Source organism: Puma concolor, chromosome B2 (assembly GCF_028749965.1).
Source record: "Puma concolor isolate L17-30 chromosome B2, mPumCon1.1.hap2, whole genome shotgun sequence".
In the NCBI taxonomy this organism is placed as follows: Eukaryota; Metazoa; Chordata; class Mammalia; order Carnivora; family Felidae; genus Puma; species Puma concolor.
Window position 1 is genome coordinate 81430514 of NC_141671.1, and position 24945 is coordinate 81455458.

The 24945-nt window shown below is 46.4% G+C and overlaps 1 protein-coding gene across 2 annotated transcripts in view; it reads right to left on the reverse strand.

The window, feature by feature from the left end:
* Positions 1-343: 343 nt before the first annotated feature.
* GABRR1 (gamma-aminobutyric acid type A receptor subunit rho1) overlaps positions 344-24945 on the reverse strand; it is a 37871-nt gene continuing 13269 nt past the window's right edge. For both annotated transcript variants that reach the window (XM_086707406.1, XM_025925316.2), the window contains exons 2-9: positions 12216-12322; positions 10468-10535; positions 9241-9464; positions 8368-8450; positions 5565-5705; positions 3514-3666; positions 1655-1851; positions 344-743 (exon numbers count right to left, since the gene is read on the reverse strand). In XM_086707406.1, coding sequence (XP_086563532.1) covers positions 450-743; positions 1655-1851; positions 3514-3666; positions 5565-5705; positions 8368-8450; positions 9241-9464; positions 10468-10535; positions 12216-12322 — 1267 coding nt within the window. In that variant the 3' untranslated portion in view covers positions 344-449. The remainder of the gene's footprint in view (positions 744-1654; positions 1852-3513; positions 3667-5564; positions 5706-8367; positions 8451-9240; positions 9465-10467; positions 10536-12215; positions 12323-24945) is intronic.

A 24945-nucleotide genomic window follows, 5' to 3' on the forward strand; every position in this document is an offset into this window, starting at 1 on the left:
CAATTTTGGCCAAAGCAGGGATTTAGGTGCATGCATGTTCCATGCAGGTGATCTTTAGGTGCTTCCCAATTCCACCTAGTCCCAGAGAATATAGTGATGTGCACATAAAGGGCATCATTCATGTGAATAAGCACCTAGGGTCTAAAAGAGGTTGACTACAGGGTACCCACAATGCTGGCAGTGTGCTTTTCCAGGGAGTCCCAGTAACAACTATCCCCAGTTGCTACAGGTGTCCAATTCCTGCAGCACCATGTATAATTCTGTGGACACAATAGATGGTTATTAAGTGCAGATTAAACCAGTAAGTGTCTTGTCAATGTCGTTTTGGAAAGCTGGAGAAGAGTGGGTAGTGGGAACTTTAATTTCATCATAACCTTAAATTACTCTCATCGTACAGGTATTTCTGTGGTACATACAGAAGAATGTGAAATGTATAGAGTTACAGGCGTTTATGAGAAAATAGACCAGTATATTAAATTGAATAAAATATATGCTGCTGGAAAAATTATCCTGGAGTATTTATCAATGGCATGTGTGTCGATCCTCATGCTCACATAGCTGCTTCTCTGACTTTTCCTCTGGGGGGAGCTCCTCTCTGAGGCCAAGGTCAGCTGCACCATCATCTTGTCCGGCTTCTCTCCATTCTCCGGCGTGTAGTTGCCCAGGTCGTTAACCTCCCCGTCACTGTAGCTGCCATCCAGCATGACCCCACGTGGCTGGGGTATTCCACAGGTGCAGGGAAGCTGCGAACACAGCAAACACACACTGGGATGCCAGCTCAGCTTCATCTCTCGGAAGCCCTTCACAAGAAACTGCAATAGTGGACGGGGTTGCCGTTTCTAGTTTCTTTTATTCCCAGTTAGGGGCAGGGCGTGGGAAAATAATGGTGGTGACACTGTAGTTCTAAAAGAGCAGGTATCCGTTTTTGTTTGAAGTCTACAAAGCAACTCTTAGGAAACATCACGTTGCATCAGAGACCGATGAGAATGTTCATGATCAGATAATTGCCCTGTTCTCCATGAGATCATAAACGGATGTAAGCCCTGATAAAATGTTTTCTGGTAATGTTATGTGTGTGTGATGTGATGAGGTGGGGATTGAAAGGTGTAGCATTGTGGAGAAACTTCACTCTTATTTAGTTCTGGTTTTCTGGAGGAGATAACCATGGGACCGCAGACAGGGGGAAGAAAGGAAAGCCAGGCGAGAGGGAAGATGATCGGGAAAATGACGGGAGATGCACAAGATCACATATGAAAGGAAAGTTCCCAGAATGGAGGATGTACCTCCCTGGAAGGTTTTTTATCACACCTCTGTGTTCACAAATAATTGTTTCACAGTGTTGAATTGTCATCGATTTTTAGCACTAAACACTGAACACCACCAAGATTAAAGGGCCTATGTCTTAGTTAACTTGGCTTAGCTCCTGGCGTATGGTAGGTGCTAAATAAATTTTTGAGTGACTGAAATATGTAGCCCAGGGTAAAATTAGCACTGCGTTAACATATTATTTTGTTTGATCTCCACACCAATCGGTGGAGAAGGTTGAGGATGGGATGTCACTACCCACTTCTACAGAGAAGGTCTGACCTTCTCACAGTCCATAGCCGGACCAGACTCTATCCCTGAGCACTTTCTTTACTTATGGTAAGGTCACCTTCTCCCGGAGCTTCCGCTCCTTCCGCTCCTGCACCGTGGTCAGGTAGTTGACAGCTGCATACTCCAGCACCGAGAGGAACACGAACACAAAGCTGACCCAGAGGTAGATGTCCACCGCCTTGATGTAGGACACGCGGGGCATGGAGGCGTTCACGCCCGTGATGATGGTGGACATGGTCAGCACGGTGGTGATACCTGCACACAGAGCGAGAAAAAAAGCCCGTGTTTGTCTTTCACCAAACACACTGGGTGGCTTCACGCCTCTGTTCTTTGTCCTTTCTGCTCCTTGGGCCTAGAATATCTCCATCCCTGCCTCTCTGTCCCTGCCCCCTACTCATCTTTCAAGATGTAGCTTTTATGAAGCTTCTCTTACTCCTCCACTGCCCCCTGCTCACCCTTTCCTCCATATACGAACATATTCATTAGAGCAAACGTATCACTTTGTCCTTCTGCCCCAGACATTTGGGCAGCAAGATGTGAATTTCCATTCAATTGTTTAAAACAGAGTTTATATATATGAGCGGGTATATATGTGTTTCTTGTAACTCTTTCTCCAAAAGGGAAACAAGAGCACAAGGTATATTTTAGTATTTGTGTCCTTGTTGCTGGTCTTGCAGTCCTGGGCCTGTATAATCAGCCATCAGGGCAATTATGGCACCTACCCCCGTGCTGGACCCGGCTGCCCGTTCAGCAATGTTGACCTGAGGACTCAGAGGTCAATTTTGCCAAGAATGATGTTAACCTCATTTAATGGGGATTAGATTTTGAAAACTAGAATGTTTGTTTATTTAGCACAGTAACTATTCAAGTGATAGAACAACTGTTAAAGGACAGGGCATTTGTCAATGGTATTTGCCTGGGATTTCAAATTAAGCTCAGAATGTTTGCTTGGCAAACACCAAATCACAGGGGACTGGGGTCACCTTAAGGGCCAACTCCAATTCAGTGTCACTAAAATCTGAGGGGAGGGGTCACCCTCTCCCTTGAAGCCTCTGAATCATCTGAACAATGGGGGTGTGTGTGACTGAGTGGGTGAAATATTTGAAAGTGGGGAAGAGAGTTGATAGCAAGTACCTATCCATGAAATGCTTACACAATAGGGATTTTCAGACCTGAGTATGTATAAGAATTATCAGGAGACTGTTCAAAATGTAGGTTCCTAGTCCTTTCTCAGAGATTCTGATGCTATACATGTGGAAGGGACCCAGGATTCTTCATTGTTTGTTTTGTTTTTAAAAATTTTTTTAAATGTTTATTTATTTTTGAGAGAGAGAGAGAGCGAGTGCAAGTGGAGGAGGGGCAGAGAGAAAGGGAGACACAGAAACCGAAGCAGGCTCCAGGCTCTGAGCTGTCAGCACAGAGCCCTACGATGACGATAACCGATAACGCGGGGACTCAAACCCACCAACTGTGAGGTCATGACCCGAGCCGAAGTCGGACATTTAACAGACTGAGTCACCCAGGTGCCCCAGGATTCTTCACTGTTAACAGATCCCCCCAGGGATTCTGTTGCAAAGATTCCCTTGGGCCACCTTTTGAGAAGCCCTGTTAGAGAACATGATTTCTTATGCAGGTGAGCAGAGAAAGCACCCACACACCGGGACCACTGACCCCAGAACATGGTTCTAAGAAGACTGAAGGTGGGTTATTTACATTAGCACTTGTGGGGACCTGGAAACAGTTCTTTTGCCACATAGGTTCTTAAGAATGGCATTTTACTTGTGAATCAATAACCCGGTTTTTCCAAGTTACAATGCTAACAGGGGTTTACAATCAATTTGAAATGAATTGTTTTTATCTGGAAGAAATGGCTTGTATTTTCAGATGCCTGGAACGTGCACTTGAGATGTTCCTTACCTAAAGGGACTCTGGCGGGCACAGCTCTGCGGTCGATCCAGAAGGACACCCAGGACAGCATGACCATCAGGGTGGCAGGAAAGTAAGTTTGGAGCAAGAAGAAGAAGATGTGGCGTCGCAAAGTGAAGTTAATGTACAGACGGTTGTACCAGCCTGGGGGACACAGGAGGAAAAGATAGCACACGCCATAGCCACTCAGCAACTTCACACAACACATTTTATCTGGGGAATCGTAAACGCCTTAGACACTTCCCTGGAACCTTGCCATACCTTTATAAATTGGGAGGGAGAAAAAAAACAGGGAATAGAGTGATTATATGATAACCTGAACCACATGGGTGAGTCCCTCTCAAGAAATCCTTGGCCCCTGTCTTCTACATAAGTGGAGCCCCTTGAGACGGCCATTTAAGGCTTATTACTCATCCTTTGGGACAGAGCCCAGCAAAGTCACTGTCACTTGATTACTTGGAAATGCAGACTCTCAGCCCCACACCAGATCTATTGAATCAGAATCTCTTTTCAACAATACTCCCCACATGATTTATACGCACAATAAAGCTTGGGAAACATTTATTTAAACAAGCTCCTTTGGATTTCTTTATAGAGGAAAATGTTTCAAAGTTAAAATACCCAGCTAACCATAACATTACATTTCAGAACAGTGAAAGGTCGCCGGCTCAGCTGTGCTTTAGCTCTCCCCTCGTGTTCTCTACAAGGAAAAAATATGAATGGAGGAGTTCTAACGAACAGGAGAAAGAGGAAGGAAAAGGGGAAGGCAGGATAAATGGGAGACGACGAGGACTGAAAATAAAATGGAGACTTGGCGACATTAACTTGAAAACTTGGTGTCCTAGACAATTATAATGCAATAGTGATCATTGTAAAACAGTCCCAGAAAGCGAGTGTAGAGGTGCGATGGACTGAATGGGTCCCCGCCAGATTTGTATGTTGAAACCTAATCCTCTGTGTGATGGTATTTGGAGGTGGGGCCTTTGGAGGTGATTACATCATTAGTGGGATTAGTGCCCTTATAAAAGAGAGCCCAGATCATTCCCTTGTGCCTTCCCCCATATGAGGACACAGGGAGAAGGTGGCTGTCTATAAACTAGGAAGTTTATAGACATCAGACACTGAATCCGCCAGCATCTTGATCTTGGACTTCCCAGCCTCTAGAACTGTGAGAAGTAAATCTCTGTTGTTTAGAAGCCACCCAGTCTATGGAATTTTGTTATAGCAGCCCGAGCAGACTAAGACAAGAGGAAATGTTAGAATGCTAAGGTGAAGTGGAGATCCCCTGAAAAATCAAGACTCCTGAGTGATGTATACAGAAGATGAGATGTGCTGCATTGCCATGTGTTGGAAATAAAACAGTGCCTCTGTTGCAGATTATAAAGACTTAAAAGGTTGCACTTCTTTGTGCAGTCATGCGATGTTTTTGGCAATAGAAGCTTCATAAAGATTTGAACAAGATCATCCTGAAAGATGATTAGTCAAGACAGAGACAAAGTTTGGAGAAAGCTGTTCCCCTCAGCTGCCCAGAGGAAGACCACAGAGCAAGCCCTCAGGCAACCAGAGGGGGTGAGGCCACCCCGACCTGAGCACTGAGGCTCACAAGATCTTAAGGAGGACCTATGCAAGCAGTATGGTTAAGAGAGGACTGTCTGGGGGGTGGGGATGGGGCGGAAAAAAAGAGAGAGAGAGAGAATTGGTTGAATGGAGCAGAGAGAATGGAAATCAACAGACCTAAAATTGAACTGTTTGTTGTCTATAAAGGAAGGGGCCCTGGAGGTCCTATCAGGGGTGAGATGCCAGCTGCTAAACTGGCAAAGTAATTGGCTCAAACAAACCTCCTCCCATAGCTTCTGTTTGAGTCTTTACTAATATTTCCTAGGTTATCACTTCCAATGCTTTGGTGGTATCTGAAAATCACCTTCCCCGGTGTTTGCCATCCTGATTTAGGGATTTCCACCTTTGGCTTCAAATCCAAGCACACAAGCTCTGCTCGCTTGACAACCAAGCCCCCACTCCCTGCCCCCCACCCCCACCCCTACCTGTGCTGCTATAGAAGGCCAGCTTAGTGGTGGTGTGGAATTCTTGGATGAGGAACTGTGAGAGTGAGATCCGCTCATCTGTCTTCAAGGAGTCGTTGCCTTTTTTCCAGTACAGCATGAGGTCATCCTCTGTATAGGCATCTGAAAGGATGGGAGACAGCATCAGGCACGGCCGGCGGCCGTGGGAGGACAGGCCTGCCTGTGGGGCTCCGTGGAAGCAGCTCCAGACCTCCCACACGGACGACTGGGATTGTAGTAAGAGAGTCTGAATACACAAACCACAGTCTAAACAAAGCAAAACAAAATCCACATTAATTCTCCCCAGTCTTCCAGAAGTCATCAGAACAAAGCTGTCAAGCCTAAATGCTCATAATGCCTGCAAAAGTGCTCACTTCACAATTCAGCCTGCCATTTATTAGGTTAAAACAAATGAAGTTGTGGGGCACCTGGATGGCTCAGGCGGGTAAGCATCAGACTTCGGCTCCCCTCCTCTCTCTCTCTCTGTCTCTCAGACGAATATTAAAAGAAAAAATGAAGTTGCTATGCTTGTAGATCAGAAATGGATAAATGGCTGCAGTATCGCATACGGTTCAGCCTTACAAGCCCAGGCTAATTTAGCCCTTTCTTTTCTCCTTTCAAAGTGTAGGAATGCATCCATTGATGGCGAACCTATTGCAATACTCTCAGGTAACAAGGGGTGCATTCTAGCAGGAAAGGAGCCACAAAGTGATGGCAGCAGGACACAAGTCCCTTTTCTGCAGGCCTCCTCTTGCTCTTCCTACCCAGGGAAAAATCCAAGTGATTCTCCATAAGGATCACTCCCTCTGGTGATCCCACTTTAGGTGAGCCCACATCTTACTCCGGTTGAACAAACCTACCTGCGGCCTGGACAGAGCTGAGGTAAAACCTCACAGTTGCCGGTCCAGTCTGCTCATGTGTTAGACAGTTCTTGCCGGAGCTCCCTGACGCCCTATTTCATTCCTCTATTTTCTTCTATTTCTTACCCTTGACCTGCGTGATAGTTGGTGTCATGTATCCCCTCCACTTGGTTAGGCTACAGTACCGTTATTCAATCAAACACAAATCTAGGTGTTGCTCGGAAGATGCTTTGTGGGTGTGACACCTACCACCAGTTCACTTTAAGTAAAGGAGATGATCCAGGATAATCTGAGTTGGCCTGATCCAATCAACAGAAAAGCCTTAAGATCAGACCTGAGGTTTCCCCAAGAAGAAGAAATTCTGCCCTTCCTGCCTCCACGGGCAGGATCAGGTCCCACCCGAGGGTTCCCAGCCACCCTTCCTGACAGCCTGTCCTGCACGTGTCAGACTTGCCAAGCTAACCCCCAGGCTCATGTAAGCCAATTCCTTGACACTAAATATCTCTTACTATGTATCTCTGATATTCTGCTTCTCTGTGGTACCCTGACTGATGCAACCTGGAAAAAGCTACATTCCTGACGGAGCCGCCTGGGTGTGGTAGGGAAAACAAGGTTCTGGAGTCAGTGAGTTTAGTCCGTTTTAGCACTATGTCCTCAGGCAAGTTACACCCCTCCTACCCGTAACAGAGATAATAGTAACCTTCTCACAGGATCTGGTGAGGATTACATGACAGCAGGTGGCAAATCACTGTGCAGTGGGTAGTGATTTCCTTGGTCCTAGGATTTATTATTCCCTTTTCCTACATTCAGTGCCCTATGGAGCTATCTGGCCCCTGCTATGTGGGGGGTCAACATCCCTGCCCTCCTCAGCCCCAGATGACTGGAGCCAGGGCACCCCTGAACCATTGCCACAGTGCAGGTAGGCTTACAAAGGTGTCCTGGGCCAAAGAGATTCCTCACTAGGGCTTGGCCACCAGCCAGGAAGGGCCAGTGGGCATGTGCTCAGTTGGAGCGGACCAGCTGGAGTTATGGGGGAGTCCAGACTGCACCCACCAGAGGAAGCGTTTGGGCAAAGACTGAAAAACAGAGCAGTCGTGTAGAGAGCTGGAGATGCAAGCGGTTAGTCCTTGATGCTGCCTCAGCCTTGCCCTTCCTGGGGCCTGGCTTTGAATCTGTCCAGGACTTTGTGTGCAAGTGTCCCGATGCCCCTCAGTTGTGCCTGAGAGTCTCAAGCAGGACGTGTGCTCGCCTGGGCAGTTCCCTCCGGCGATTGTTGCCAAACTTGTTTTTGTCAAGAAATCTTTTCTTCCACAGAAATCTCATTCAGAGGAACAATTAAACAGGTCAGAAATGAGCTCTATGGATGGACGGTGTGTAGAAACAGCTACAGAAGGAGATCCGCATTTGCTGAGCCCTCTACCACCCTCCCCAGCTCTGGTTCCACAGAACCAAGTTTAAAACCGTTATGGGAACAGAAGGTTTTAGTTTCAAACTTATGCCTGATTTTCAAAACAACTCTGGACTTAGGTTTAATATCTTAAAAAGTCATTTGAGGGGCATGTGGGTGGCTCAGTCAGTTGGGCACCCGACTCTCGATTTTGGCTCAGGTCCTGATCTCACAATTCGTGAGATTAAGCCCCAAGTCGGGCTCTGCACTGACAGTGAGGAGCCTGCTTGGGATTCTCTCTCCTTCTCTCTCTGCCCCTCCCCCAGTCACATTTCCTCTCTCTCTCTCTCTCTCTCACACACAAACACACACACACACGTACAATAAACAAACTTTTAAAAAGATACATAAATAATTGAAAAATCACTTGAAAAGCACAGCCAGGAAGGAGGAGCACATGCTGTTCGTGCTACTGACAGTTCTCGGTGTTTGCGATTACTCGCGGTTTGTGTGCCAATGTCCAGGACAGTCTACTCACAACTTTCAATTTCAAGTGAGCACGTTTGCGTGTCCAGGGGAAATCGGCTGAAGTCCATGTTGCACATTGCAGTCACTGTTACCCTGCAAGCCAAAAGACAGAATCCAAATTTTCAGAGGCTGCAAAATACAAGTGCAAAATGATCAAACAGAAAAGGCCTCTGTTTCCTTCCCATGTAACTGCCTCCTTATAATTGATAAGCAAGGTGTCAAGACTTAGGTAAGTAGCCTGCGTATAATAAAGTCATTGGAGTACTCCGGTTTTTATGTTTAACTCCAGCGTCAGGGTGAGGCCAACAGGGTGTCTATCTCTGTAAATTCTATCACATTGAAGCATATTAACAAAGCAATGACCTCTATCAATATAAACCTGTGAAATAAAAATTCATGTGATATTGTTTCCTAAAGGAAATCATAGGAGCATATATTGTTCTCTTGTTGATAAATTCCATTTTTTCTGTTCATTTGTTGATTTTATCAATATTCGATATTTGTATGCAATGTATCAGGAATAATATTAATGAGGGGCACCTGGGTGGCTCATTCGGTTAAGCATCTGACTCTTGATTTGGGCTCAGGTCATGATCTCACGGTTCATGGGTTCAAGCCTCGCATCGGGCTCTGCCCTGACAACGCGGAGCCTGCTTGGGATTCTCTCTCTCTCTGCCCCTGCCCTGCTTGTGTGCTCTCTCTCTCTCTCTCAAAATAAATAGAAAAAAACATTTTCTAAAAAAAGAAGCAGCAGCTAGCTATTCAAAGCCAAAAAAGCAAAACTGCAGGTGTGAGTGGTCAAATGATTTGCCTTTCTGCCCAGGCTTCAGATGTAAAAGGACCTACAGGAAGAGGCACAGCCTGAGGGCTGGGAGGGCCTTACCGGAGACTGTAGAGCACTTTTCCATCGGGCTGGACCCGCAACATGACATTGTCCGTGGTGGTGTCGTGGATGAAGGAACGCTTGGAGTGCACGAAAAACATGTCGGGGACCCAGATCTTCTTCACCAGACGGCCGTCAAACGTCATGCTGAGGTTGTTGGTGCTCGGGAAGGACAGCCTTTCGTCCTTCCAGTAGTGCCTCAGGTAGAGGGTCATCGTGAAGTCCTGGAGGGGAAGGACAGAGAGGAGAACCCCACACACTGAACCCACTGGGTGTCAGCAGGACACTGTGCACCCCATGGAGCCGTCAGTGGCTGAGAATGCAACAGCAGAGTAGAGGTCTTGCTTCCAGTCCCTGGGGTTTGCTACAGTAGGAGGGGGACTGCAGGGGAGGGACACAGCAAGAGACCGCTAGCAGAACCCGTGTCCCTGAGACCCACCCCATCCCCTGCCAAGTGCCTCCACACTGACAAGGTGCTACTGTCAGCGCTTGTGACCCTCAACATACTGGGGCGAGTGGGGGGCTGGGCGGGACCAGCTAAGCACCCCAGCTCCTTGGCCCCTCAGCTGGGATAACCGTGAGGCGTGTTCTCTGTTGACTCCTGGAGTACCCCCAGTGGGACTGAGATTCCTAGTAGTAACTGGCTTGAGGCTCAGGTCTATGTGCTTCCTCCCCACCCTCATCTCACCTCCCCCCACTCTCTTCTCGATTTTCCTGGGATCACTTCTCAACTTGTGCTAGAATGCTTCTCTCAAGTCTGCTTTTTGGAGAACCCAAACTAAGCTAAGGCTGTAAAAAGTCCTCTAAGTCGAGGAGTTGTAGAACATTCTATTTTTCCACCTAAACTCATTAAAAAGGAAAAAAGGGACACTTTTCAGCAATTCATCTGCATTTCCGCAGCCAGATATAGGATCTACAGTTGTGGGATATCTGGCAGCTTCAACCGTGGACCTACGGTTTATGTTTGAGAGCCTTTGCCCAGAGAACCATCCCGATGGCAAAAGGCACGGGAGGGAGATCGGCTTTGTCATCTGGCTCTGCTTCGTTCCAATTGGGTGGTTTTTGGCAAGTGTCTTAACCTTCCTGAGCCACCTATAAAATGAGTGTGGGCATTCCCGTAGCCAGAGAGTTGTGAGACCCAGTGAATTCGGGTGTGTGGACCTCCTGGCCCAGCATAGGCCCTGTGTGAATCCACCTGCTACAGCCCTAGAAAAAGAAGCACTTTACCATGTCGACCTCTGAGATGCTGTCCAAGCTCTCCACCTGCACATCCACACCCACAGGAATGGCTGGACCTGCAAATGGGGCATGGCAAGAGCATTTATTCTTTCTATTTGAATTTTCACTATAGAAAAGACAGGCATAGGAGCATTTCCCCCCCTGGAGCCCCAGTTTCCTCAGTTTCCTGTCAGACTTGAAGGTTTGGTGTCCCCACATTTCAAGCTCAAATGAAGCCAGAAATCAAAGGGTTGGATCATAGGCTGCCTCCCTGGAATATTCCAACAAAGGTTTAAAAAAAAAAAGAAGTTTTGGGGCATATGGGTGGCTCAGTTGGTTAAGCGTCTAACTTCAGCTAGAGTCATGATCTTGTGGTTTGTGAGTTTGAACCCCATATTGGGCTCTACGCTGACAGTGCAGAGCCTGCTTGGGAGTCTCTCTCCCTCTCCCTCATTCTCTCCCCCGCCCCCACTTGTGCTCTCTTTCTCTCTCTCTCTCTCAAAAATAAGTAAATATTTTTTTTTAAAGTTTTCTTTATCTGAATCATTCAGGTGATTCTGAGATGATGAGGTTAATATAAAGCTTTCTTCTTTGATTGCACATACTTACCTAAAGATACAATGAAGACCTAGCTCAAAGCTGAGTCTAATCTAAGGAGTTACTCCTTAGCATGGGGTTATCCACTTTATTTTTTATATTTGCCTCCTGATTTTGCGGCCTCTTGTGTCACGGAAGCCAGTGTCTCTGGCCATGAGAAAGGCTCTACCTGGTTAATAGGCACCCAGAACCAAAGCCACATTCAGGTCATTGGCCAAGCCCACACATCTGTACCTTTGCCACAGGATGGGGTAGCTTCCAAGGGCAACATGATGCAATAGGGTGGCCTTTGGCATTTCTAAGCCATGCAGTCTTCCTATCCGTAAAGAGAAGGAGAAGTAGACTGCTGCGCCTTTTCCTCCCTGCTTTCAGGCACGGGGGGGCAGGCATGGGGCAGACTCAGATTATCATGGATTGAGGTAGGTTTGGATCTAACAGGAGCAGGTTACAGATTAAATGAAGACTCCCTTCTAGAATCTGTTTATTCTTCGGGTCGAGGTGGCTAGAAGAAATAAAAACATGGGGACGCTTTCTAAAATAAATTTTTTATTGCAGGAAGAAACCCATGTAGATGAAAACCCTATTTGACACTGAGCAGGCTGAAATCTGGCAGCTGCAGGCTAAGCTTCAAAGTGCCATGACATCCCTCTGCTCTAGATCATTATTTTCTCAAGCTATTTTCATTTAATTAAATCCAGCAGACCACACTGTGCCCTCAGATACACACCCCTCGTTCCATCTGCCAGCTCCCGGATGAGAATGGATTTAGTCCAAGGTTGTGGTTTCAGAGTATTTTCAGGAGGCAGCTTTGGGATGTAGCAGCCCCATCTTCCCCTTGTCCTTCCCGCAGCCAGCTGCTGGCCTCACTGATCCCAAGCCTTCCTTATCAGGAGTAGTGGCCTGAGGACTGCTCAGCTAGCCTACCCTCGCCGTCGGCCAACAGGCACCTTCTGAGAATGTGTTTAGCAGGGCCCACGGTGGGGCTGGGCAGGGGTGATGCTCAGAAGACACTGTGGGTTCCATCTTGGCCACCAAGCACGACAGAGATGGACCTGACCAGGGGAGAGCAAAGCTGGGTGGTCCCTTGCTTTGATTTATACCCAGGCATAGGTGAACAGACCCGAAAAGAGAAGACAACCATGGCGAGTTGTGGCTCATACCTCCAAAGCCAGGCCTCATGCTGAAATCATGGTCGTCTATCCTCAGAAGCTGCTCTGATTTTGTCAGTGGCGACTTGGTGATATCGGGACTTCGTTTCAGAATTGGACTGCCAAGAGGGGAGAAATGGGTTGAGCACATATTCCAATCAAAGCAGATAAAAAAATTTCTTGCATTCAGATGTGATCCTGACAGGTTCGATGGGACGTATGATTTCTTCTTTTAAGCTATTGGATATGTTCTTTCCCTCTCTCCAGCTTTCTAGAGAAATGAACTGACCCAGAAGGTCCAAGACAGTAGTTTAGAATCATAACTGAGGAGCTTTAAAAACACCAATGCCCAGGCCCCACCTCAGAATTTTGGATTTGGGTGCTCTGGGAATGGGGCCTGGCAATTAGTATTCTTAAAAGCTTCCCAGATGATTTTAATGTGTAGCTAATGCTGATAACTGCTGGTCCTGGCCTTACTAAGAAGTCTATCCCCCTCCAAAGCACGATGGCCATTCCGGGAGGGTTTGAGCTAGAGGGGAGAGGAAGTGGGTGTGGGCAGAGCTTGGTACCCTTGGCTTCTGTTGGCCCATTCTGTGGAAAGAGGATGGATTTGCCCTTGGAAAGTCCACCATCCTTATTCCATCAGAGGCAGCTTCTTGTTCTGCTGCTGGATTACACCTAGGGCCATTTTTATTTATTTTTATGTTTTCTAAATAGGTAATGCATTTACGGGGTTGGACAATTTTAGAAACGGAAATGCAGTGAAAAGTTTCCCTCCCATCTCTGCCTCTACCACATTTCTCCCATCCCCAGGTATCTCTCTGAATGATTTCTTGTTTCTTTGCAAGGTTTCTTGTAGGTACAAGTAAATACAAATATATGTCCTTAGTTCTCCCTTTTTTATTTTTTCTATTAAAAAAAATTTTTTTTAACGTTTATTTATTTTTGAGATAGAGAGAGACAGAGCATGAACGGGGGAGGGTCAGAGAGAGGGAGACACAGAATCTGAAACAGGCTCCAGGCTCTGAGCTGTCAGCACAGAGCCCGACGCGGGGCTCAAACTCACAGACCGCGAGATCGTGACCTGAGCTGAAGTTGGCCACTTAACCGACTGAGCCACCCAGGCGCCCCAGTTCTCCCCTTTTTAAATTTTTTTTTTTAACGTTTTATTTATTTTTGAGACAGAGAGAGACAGAGCATGAACGGGGGAGGGGCAGAGAGAGAAGGAGACACAGAATCGGAAGCAGGCTCCAGGCTCTGAGCCATCAGCCCAGAGCCCGACGCGGGGCTCGAACTCATGGACCGCGAGATCGTGACCTGAGCTGAAGTCGGCCGCTTAACCGACTGAGCCACCCAGGCGCCCCAGTTCTCCCCTTTTTAAAACCCAAAGTTAACATATAAACTCTCCTACTTTTTCTTTTTTTCTTTATTTAACTATTCTTTGGATTTTTTTCCATATCTAATTATCCCAAGCCTCTTGTTCTGTTTTGTACTACATAGCATCCATTACATGGATGCACTGTAATTCACATGACCATCCTCAATTGGTAGATATTTGAATTGTTTCTAGTTTTCTGCTATTATAGGCAATGCTTCAATGGCCTTGAATAGTCTTCATCCAGCCATCAACACCATCTCTGGAATCCACAGAAATAACTGACTACCTTCCTGCTCCTCCTTATGCTAACACCAGTCATGTGTTCTCTTCAGGGTGCCATCACACACACCTTTCCCCTGGATGCAGTGGTTCCCAAACTGTGGCATGCATCAGTATCTCTTGGAGGGCTTCTTCAAACCTAGGTTCCTGAAACTCCCTTTTCTTCTGATGTTTCTGATTCAGTACGTCTGGGCTGAGGCTCAAGAATTTGCACCTCTAAGAAGCTCCCGGATGCCCCTGATGTCCCTGATCTGGAGACAACACTTTAAGAGCCACTGCCCTGGCTCATCTTATTCTCAATATATATGGTTTCCTCCTTTTTAACTATGTCCACCTTTAAGTCCTTTGCCATCTTCTTTCCTGAAGAAACCTTCATCATTGTGGGGAGAAAAAAATGTGGCGGGGAGACAGAAAAACAGGGCTCTGACCTTCACTCTGACGCTGTCTGGGTGGTGCCTTTAGGCAACTTGTTTCCTGAGACTCAGTTCCTTAACTGATAGAAGGTAAGCTCTGTGACCTGACAAGGGGTGTGAGGAATAAATGAGATAATGTGCGTGCAAGTACTCTTCAAACTCTAAAAGGTACACAAATGGAAGGAGTCACTGTCGTTACTGAGCTGGTAAGGAAGTTTCCTTCCAAAGTAAGGGAATTAATGTGCTCACAGCAAAGGAAGCACTTCGGGGAAAGAATTTGAACTAGTGAACCAGGACCAAGCTACGCTGCTTATGGATGTAAGGGAGGAAGAAGCTAGGGACTTCAAGAGGAGGAAAGCTGGTCCCCGTCGCCTCCCTCATCCTCTCTCTCACCCAGCTGAAGCCAGGAGCCCCGCCATTTTTCCTTTCCAGTTTTCCTTTCCTCTGGTCCCCCACCTTCTGCCTCCAGCAAATGGACCAGGGGTGGGGACTGCTTCTGAAAATCACCACAGGTGACGTGTGAGGAAGAGACCTCTTTAGAATGGTGTGCATGTGTTGATGGCCATGCTTGACTTATCTGCCGGCATCTTTGTGTGCTTCTGTCTCTGTGTACGATGAACATTAAAAACAAAGGCATGCTAGAGACAGTCTAGGTACTCAAATCAACAAAGTACTCCTCACCCTTCAGATCTACTGCCAATATTGTCAGAATAAAATATGAACGAAAAAAACAAAACTATGACGCTTCACTGCATTAATTTAGCCTTTTGCTGAGCATTTTCCCAGTACTCACAGGAGCAGGGATTTGGAGGATTAATTACTTAGACTGGTCTGAGGAGATCTGACTTAAAAACCTCTCCCCCCTCGGTTTACCAGAAGGTAAACCTCTCCCCCTTGGGCAGATCAGAAATTGATGCCACTCTTTACTTGAATCTACCACGAAACCGTTACTACAGAGAGTAACACATTGCCAGGTGGACTGTATCACTTGGGCATCCTTGCCGTCTGGCTTGTGGATTCAGCCACATGGGCACTGGCAGGAGATGACAGAGCAGGGCATTTGTTCCTCAATCTCTTCCTGCCTCAATGCCAGGGACTAGCAATGTCTGTGTTGCTCTGTAATTACAGATAATCACAGTATCTTCAATAATTTCCAATAATACTATTTCCCCTCCAGGCCTGTGGGTAGTCATGGCTTCCTTCTGTTCCTAGTCCTGGTTGGTTCCCTGAACCTTGGCCACAGCTCTGCGAGTAGTCCCTTTGTTCAATTATTGTTTAAGCCCTTTTGAGTGCACTGCTGTTTTCTGCCAGGACTCGAATGATGCACACACATCGGGACTGATGCATAGGGATTATGTCATCTGTAGCAAAGTGGAACAGAGGCAGGAGCTCGGCAGGAGTGGGTCCCAAGAGTGGGTCCCAGGCATAGGGAAAAGCTAAGATTGGAGGGAGGGCTGCTCCTTGGGCTACAGGCCATCACAAGTGATGGTCGGCAGGGACAGGATGAGACCACAGGCCACCAAAGGCAGAGTCTTATCTTTAGCACCTTGTACAGTGCTGGGTTCCTGTGGGCTCTCAACACATGTTAATTGAAGGAAGGAAATGGCCCCCTAGATGGGCATCTGAAAAGGGAAGCAGGAGGAACTGAAAGAAGGGCTCAGAATGGAAATTGAGCTCGACCCAGTTCTTTCTTTGGCTTTGGGCCAGCCTGAAACAGAACTGGGCTCTGAGACGCCACTGCCTTTCCCATCGTGAAGCCTAGATTCTAGCCTAGAAAAGACTGATAAACAAGATTCTTAAAGTCTTTTGCATTGATGTTTAATATTTTTAAATAACATTTTTTCCCTTATGTGCCCATGTTTTAAAAATTATAAAATAAAGGAGAAAATAAAAACCATTCAAAAATAATCTTTGCCAGGGTGCCTGGGTGGCTCATCAGTTAAGTATTGGACTCCTGATTTTGAGAGGTCATGGTCAGGTCATGATCCCACAGTTTCATGAGTTCGAGCCCCACATTGGGTTCTGTGTCGACAGCGTGGAACCTGCTTGAAACTCCCCTCTCTCTCTGCCCTTCCACTGCTTACACTCTCTCTTTTTCTCAACAATGAATAATAAATAAATAAAAGAAAGAAATAATCTTTGCCATCTGTATATACCCTCATCCTTTGAAAGGAGAAAGAGAGAAAAAGAGGAGATACTGTAACTTGCTTTTAAACTCAAGTTGCAATGTATCATGAAATCTTCTACATGGCATTGGCATCTTTTTACCAGCCAGAAGTATGATTATTCATTTTTTTAAAAGTAGGCTCCACATCCAATGTGGGGCTTGAATTCACAACCTCCAGATCAACAGTCACACACTCTACTGACTGAGCCAGCCAGGCACCCCTGATTATTAATCTTGAAACGAAGTATGACACACAGAAAATAATAGGAATAACCAACAGTGCTTGAGTACTTACTATCTGTCAGGTACTATGCTAACTTACATTACATGTATTATCTAGGGTTAGTCCTCATAACCTTGAGGTAGGCTTTATCATTATTCCCATTTTATACATGAGGAAACTAAGACACTCAGAGGGTCTCAGTAACTTGCTAAAGTGATGGATCCAGGAGTCAAATCCAGAGGGTCTGGCTCCAAGGGTTGGAAGTAAGGTCAGTACAGTGTCTTGTTGGAAGATTTGGCTCTGATTGCCTGGAATTTGGGTTAGATGTAAAAGGTCTAAGCTTATCTTTCCCTCGCATAAGAGCTAGCATGGACTCAGCGCAAAATCGATGCCCACACATTTATTGAATGAGCCTCTGGGAAGTTATGGAGAAAGCACAGACATGTCCCAAGTTATGATGATATAGGATAACATTTGAAACAGCTTTGGGGGCAGTAAAGTTTTGGGCTGTACATTTTTTGAACACCCATGTTCATCCTATCCTTTTGGACAGAATGAAAAGTTCTGACCTATGGTACATCCTGACATTTCCTTCTTATAGTTCCTAGTCAGCTCGTGTGTGGATGGTGTTTTCCCAAAGCACATCTCAGAACTCTCTCAGAGGTTAGGTAGAGCAGGGTTGGGAATCGATGATGAGCAAGGGGTCTGCTGTACATCTCCCTCATTTGGCTAAGAGCAGAGCACCTGATAAGTTATACTTCACTTTGCTGATGAGGTCACCTCTGAGAAGATAGAGAACTTAATTTTGACAAGGAAGGAATCCTTTCAACTAGCTAATGGAAACACTCTTGTTTTCGTGGCATGTGTAATAGCCACGTATACATAAAGGCTCTTTCTCCGCCTCAGCTCCCCCCACTTCTGTCCCCCACAGTTGCTGGTTACACCTCTATGCCTTTGCTCCTGCTGTCCCATCTGTCTGGAAGTTCCTTGCCTCCATTCTTCATACTCCTTACCTAGACAATGCCTTGTGTTCCCAGATCAAGTATTACCTCTTCCTGGAAGAATTCCTAGGTTTCCATCCTACCCCCCCAAATCAACACTTCTCTTCTTCACATGCCTTATTAGAATGTGCAGCAGCCTGTGTGGCCAGGGGCCTTCTGACCACTTCACGCACTTCACCGTGAGCTATATCAGGGTGGGATCTCTCTCGTACATCTCTGTAGCCCCAGCTCCTGGCAGTGTGAGGAAATCAGATTTCACAAAAACACGTACAAAATATAAAAGGAGAAACATAAACCTAAAGGTGTATCCTAAAGAGTTGAATGGACCTGCGAGAAATGTGCCAAGGAAGCCAAGGCTTAAACGAGGTGAGACTCAAGAAAGGTGCTAAAGGCAAGGAGCTTTCCCTAAAGTATTCTGAGCCAGAAGAGTCAGCAGAGGGAAATACACTGCTTGGTGGGTAGGCAGCAATGTTAACAAACGGTAAGGGTCAGGCCGGGAGTCTGCTAATAGAATCCAATCTCCATCAGAGAGACTGGCCTTCGCATTGGGAAGGGAGCAGTAAAAAGAAATAGTTGCTGCCCAGCATGGTGAAAATGCTGGCATGAGATCATCTAACTCAGGGTATCTCAGTATGAATGCACTTTGGGGTCACCCGAAGAACTTGAAACTTCCCAAGCCACACAGCACACCAGGGGTGGGACCCAGCCATCAGTAGCTTTCAAACCTCCTCTGCCAATATTGAGAACCACTTACTGTTCCAGCTTTTTTAATGGAACGCAAGCCTACAGACCCAGATGTATTACAGCTTGGGAAACTTAAGGATTATGCAGCAGAGAAAATCTGGAAAATAAGAGAGAGGCCAGAAAACTGAAGATGGGAAAATGCTTCTTGATAGTCACAAAGAACAAAGGGTATCATGAAAACTGTGGAAGTTAAGCTCCAGGTTGTCTCCTGGCCATGTGCTAGAACTTTGATTACAAAGACAACTTAGGAACATTGCTGTGTCCCACTACGTCGATGGTGTGAAACCAGTGAGAGCTCAGACAGAGCAAGACATCCTAAACCCTAAACTGATCTCCTTTCCCTGGGTGGGGCCTCCATTTGGCAGATCCGGGGAGTGTCACTGGGTGATGTGCGTAGCGTAACTGTCCTCAAAGCAGAGACGAGCCCTAAGGGAGTCCAGGTAGAATGACAGTCTGCACAGGAGCTTCTTATCCGTGCCCATGACAAGATGGCATAGGTGGGGCCCAGGGTCTTCAGGGGTTTCCTGAGCTTTACAACATCCGAAGCACTTTCCCATAGTTTGGCTCACACTGTCCTTACAATAACCCTGAGGAGACAGACATAATTGACTCCACTCGACAGAAGAAACAGACTCGAGGATGTCAAGTGACTTGTCTAAAGTCATGGAGTGACTATGTGGCAGCTCCAAGTCCCAAAGCCGAGCCTTCTTATCGTTTGGAGCCAGTCTTGCCACCGCTGCCCCATCTAGCTGAGGGGCTTTGGTGATGGATTCTCGGGGTTGCCTGTAACTGTGCCTGCCCAAGCCAAAACTTCAAAGGAAATCACCACGGGCACAGCCAGGGTTCCACCTTACCTTAAGGGAACATAAGTTCAGAGCTATGATGGTAAGTAGGGTAAGGGCTTGGGAGTGGGCACTTAGCTGGCTGTTTTACATGGATGGCCAGCGAACCTTTCCCTGAAAGTGACAATCAAGCAGAGGCCTGAAGAAGATGAGAAAGCAACCTCCCGATGCCAGAAAAGAGTGGACAGAGGCCATGAAGTGGGGCTGCACAGTGTGCCCCAGGAGCAGCAAGGAGGCCTGTGTGGAGGTAGAAGGGAGGTTGGGGAGGAGACATGGGCCAGACCAGCCAAGTTTGCTCTGCTGCTTACCTGAGACTGAACACGGGGCTGCTTTCCAGTGTGCCCACCGTGAGTAAGGCTGCTAGGATATGTTTTGTTTTGTTTTGTTTTGTTTAAGTAAAAAAAGTTTTTAAACATTTATTTATTTTTGGGAGACAGAGAGAGACGGAGCATGAGCAGGGGAGGGGCAGAGAGAGAGAGAGACACAGAATCTGAAGCAGGTTCCAGGCTCCAAGCGTCAGCACAGAGCCCTACATGGAGCTCGAACCCACGACCTGGAAGATCATGACCTGAGCCGAAGACAGATGCTTACCCAACTGAGCCACCCAGGAACCCCGCTATGATATTTTGTACACATTGCTCTCTGAGGCATTGACCTAGCAGGGAAGATACCTGCCAGCACACGGTCTCAAGCCCCAGCTTTTCTGGCTGTTGACCGAACACCACACGTTTCTGCTATCAGTTTCTGTTTCCTCTGCTGCGAAACAAGGGGTTGGGTCATGGGGGAGCTTGGAGACCTTTCAAGTCTGTTCCAGAAGGCATCATCCCTATGGTACTAAAGGCACTTTATAGCTCTAGCCCTATGGGTGGATGGCAATGTGGAAAGGGTCAGTCCACTGGCAGAGCCCCACAAATATGGTTTTGGCTTCCTCGCAGACCCCCCAGCACAGGGTATATGTGAGTGTGTGTGTCCGTGTGCATTTAACTTTCATTTATCTAATAAGGATGTTACCCTAATGTTATTTATATTACATTTCTTGAATTGCTATAGAGGCTGTGCATTTTTCCACGTAGTGAATAAGTATTCTGTATTTTTCCTTGGGTATAAATAGTTCATTTCTTTTGATTTCTTATTAAGTGGAATTTTGGGTAAGTAACCGATAATCTGCTTTTCAAACCACAACCTCTAAGAATGTGTGATGGGTAATTTTATATGTCAACTTTGCTAGGCCATGGTACCCAGTTTTTGGTTAAATACAAGCCCGGATGTTACAGTGAGGTTTTGTTTTTTTTTTTTAATTTTTTTTTTCAACGTTTATTTATCTTTGGGACAGAGAGAGACAGAGCATGAACGGGGGAGAGGCAGAGAGAGAGGGAGACACAGAATCGGAAACAGGATCCAGGCTCCGAGCCATCAGCCCAGAGCCCGACGCGGGGCTCGAACTCACGGACCGCGAGATAGTGACCTGGCTGAAGTCGGACGCTTAACCGACTGCGCCACCCAGGCGCCCCGGGTGAGGTATTTTTAAACATGTGATTAACATTTACATCAGCAGACTTTCAGCAAAGCAGGTTGCTCTTCATGGTGTGGGTGGGTCTCATCCTATCAGATGAAGGCCTTAAGCGAAAATGCTGAGTCCGCTGAGGAAGAGGGAATTCTGCCTCCAGACTGTCTTCAGACTCAAGATGCAACATCATCTGCCACTGAATTTCTGGACTGCTATCTGCCCCGTAAGTTTCAGACTTGGTAGCCCCCACAACCACATGAGCCAATTCTTTCAAAGGAATAAATCCTCCTCCCCACCTCTCCCTCCATACATACGTATATATTTCAGTACATCACACAATATATCTATGTAATACCATATATACAGATAGACAGATACATATTACATGCATCCTACTGGTTCTATTTCTCTGGACAACCCTGACTAATACAGGATTTGTATACTCATGGACACCTAAGGTCTGCACACCTGTGGGAGACCTGAGCTTCCTGGAACCAAAAGACAGCAGGGATTGTGTCTGGTGTGGGTGGACCAGCCCAATTTCATTTGCCTTCTGATCTTATCTAAGAGTCCTAGCTCAAGGTCATCTGATCAAGCCTTCTTCCTGTCACCAGTGACAGACTCCTGTTCCCACCAACCTGGCAGCTCCTTGGCACACAGGCCTGGGCTGCTATCACCCTCAGTGACAGGGCACAGCAAGAACATGCTTGTCACCCTGCGTCTCTGGTAAAATCTTGACCTAGATCATCTCTTTTATCTTCTACATACGTCCCAACATAAATTTCCTATGCCTTCCCATTTGAAGACACTGGATTGCTTTCTTTTAATTTAAATCTTTGATTTATTTTCTACCTATTCTCTTTATCAGAATTCTCAGGTTGTATTTTTCCCATTTATTAAAGTTCTTCAGCTACTTTCTGGATACCACTTTTGACCTTGGAGAGATCTGTCTCTATTTCCAATGCTACCCCCTTTATAAGCAAACTTTGTTTACTGATCATATACTATCCACCATGTACCTACATGCCTTTGAACACTTTAGGCTCTCAATAAACGTCTTTTGAGTGGAATTCCCATCACTAATTAAATATATCAGCTTTTACAAAAACAAAACCAAGGGTTCCCTGGGTGGCTCAGTAGGTTGAGTGTCCAACTCTTGATTTTGGCTCAGGTTATGATCCCAGGGTTGTGGGATCGAGCCCCACATCAGGCTCCTTGCTGAGGTAGAGCCCATTTAAGATTCTCTCTTCTCTCCCTCTGTCCCTCTCCCCTGCACTTCACACTCTCTTTCTCTCTCTAAAATTAAAAAAAAAAAAAAAAACCTATTTTAAAAATAAAAAAAACAAGACCAAAATAAGCATCCAAATAAAGGGTATGTTTGTCAAGGAGCCAGCTTGCAATGCATTTTGATAAGTGAAGTGACTAAGTGAACTTGTCTACTTACCCCACATCTCGCCCTCTCACCTGGAAGTGGAGCAGGACCAGGCCTAGAAGAGTGAATAGTAAAGGCCCACAAGGGGACTTGATGTCATAGTAATTATAAGTCACAATCACTTGTTTGAAGTGAGGCAGCTTATAGTATGGGAAGGAGCTCAGATTTGTCACCAGTCAGACTTCAGTGTGAATCTCAGGGTAGCCACAAACTAGCTGTAAACTTGGGCAAGTTACTTGATCTTTCTGTGCCTCAATTTTCCATAAAATGGGGAAATAATACTAACTTTACAAGATTGCTATAAAGATTAAGCCAGAAAATGTTTGAACCACATAAAACGGCTGACATTCAACTGGTTTTGACCTAGAAAAACATTTTCATATAGTTCAACCTAAACCTTACATCTGTCAATGTAATGTCCTGTTCTCACTTTATGATGGTGAGAGGAGGGCACTGGACATGGAGAAAAGAGGGATGTGGAATTCTGAAGGGATTTTTCACGACCCTGCCACAGGCATTGTACATCGGGGGGCTTTTCTCTTCTGATCCTTAAAATGAAGGGATTTCTAAGGTCCTTGAAATTCTGACATTCTGTAAAAATTATTTGATTAAATGTCTGTCACCTCCACTAAACTCAGCATCTCAAGGGACCACCATTGCCTCCACCAAGCCCTGGGCACAGTACCCAAAGCATAATGTACTGAGTACATATTTGTGGGGCGAATAAAGTACAGGAATAGCAAAAATCAGAACTCATTTATTCATGCTTAACACTTCTTGAGTATCTATCATGTATCCGATATTGTACTTGAACTTAGGGAGACAAAGATAAAGGTGCTAGTGGAGTCCTTGTTATGAACTGGACTGTGACCCCCCCCCCCCCATCCATATGTTAAAACCCTAACTCCCAGTGTGAATATATTTGGAGATAGGGCCTATAGGGAAGTAATTACAGTTCAATGAGATCATAGTAATGGGACTGTGATCCAATAGGACTCACGTCCTTACAAGAAGAGGAAGACACCAGAGATGCCCCCTCTGCCCCTGCTGGCAAACACAGAAGAAAGACCATGTAAGGACAGAGCAAGAAGGTGGTTGTCTATAAGCCAGGAAGAGAGCTTTCACTAGAAACCGAATTTGCTGGCACCTTGACTATGGATATCTAGCCTCCAGACCTGTGAGAAAATAACTGTCTATTGTTTAAGCCACCCAGTCTGTGGTAATTCATTATGGTAGCCTGAGCAGACTAACACAGCCCTCAAGGAGCTCATCATCTAGAAGCCGAGGCAGATGAGGAGGAAGTGCTAATGCTGAGAGATTAGTCCTCTGAGATGGTACAGACTGGGCTGTGGAAACTCCCAAGTAAGTCGCCCAGTTGAGACTGAGAGGCAGGGGTGGAGGAGGGCCAGGAAGGCTCCTCCAAGAAAGTGACGTCTCTGGTAAGCATAGGAGCAAGAAAAGAAATGAGCAGGAGAGAGAGGAAAGGGAAGGAGGGCGTCATGAGATGGGAGCAGCCTGAGCACAGGCCTCAGAAAACAAGACTGAGCGAAAGGTAATAACAGGACAGAACCAGGAGCACAAAGAGAGTCAAAAGTTCGAGCAAACCATCTGGAGAATTGGGGGACAAGATGAAGAGTGGACACCACTTACTCAGGAGAAAATCAAATTCCAAGACACTCTGGGCAATCAGAGACCCAGTTCGTAATTAAGTGGCTTGTGCTTTGTCAGGACAGGGGTTTGAGAGCAAATGGCTCTTGCCTCATCACCACCTTTCCCCTGGCTTCCTTGCTTCATCACATGAACCCGCTGGGTCTCTTCTGGCCTGAAAGCTCTCGCCTGTCAACCTCACCAGTTGCAGCCTTTCTGGGCACAGCTGAGTTGCTTGTACGAGTTACCTCTACCCGCCCCATCTTCTCCCCGCTCTTCAACCCACCGCCCTGCTCTTCTCTTCTCTGACGTCGTCAGTGGCTCTTGGCTGCTGTGTTTTTGTGTGATCTGACCCTATTGTTCACTCCCCCCTTCTGGAAACTTAACACTTTGCCGGAATGCCTCTCTGGTGTGTAAGCCTCTTGAGGGCAAAACCTGTGTCCGATTTAGTCACCGATGAAGCACTCATTGCCCAGTGTGGTGTTGGGCCCATAACAAGCATCTGACAACTCTTGAGTAAATGGCTGTCTTGGCCTCTTTGACACCCCTCTACTCCAATCATGTGCCCACTTCTTTGGTCCCTCATTTCCAGTGTCCTTCACCAAGGCTCCTTCCTCTGTCCTCTCCTTAAATGTTGCTCTTCCCTAAGGTTCTGTCCTTGATCCTATTCTCATTTCATGCAACATGGGGTCTTTGGGTTTCCTCCTACCACCTCCTGTGAGGACTCCTGTTAAATCTACATCCCCAAGCTTGATTTCCCTCCTGAGCTGTGGACCTATAGCCTCCAACTGGACAGCTATCTCTTAGCATCTTGTGAAGGCACATTCACGTCCACATGCTCGTACAGAATACCTCTTTCCCCCAAATCCGCCCCTCCTCCTGTTTCCTTTCCCTGGCACCACCCTCTACCCAGTCACACAATCCAAATACCTACTAGTCTTCCACCCAAGCTAATTCTGACAATTCTAGCCCCTTAAAGCTCTCAAATCCATCTCCCCTAGTCTTGTTCTTTCCACAAATGTCCTACTCCCGGCTTTCAGCATCCCTCACCTGGGCTAAGGCATAGACTCTGGATTACTTTCTCTGTCTCCCCTCTAGCACTCTTTCTG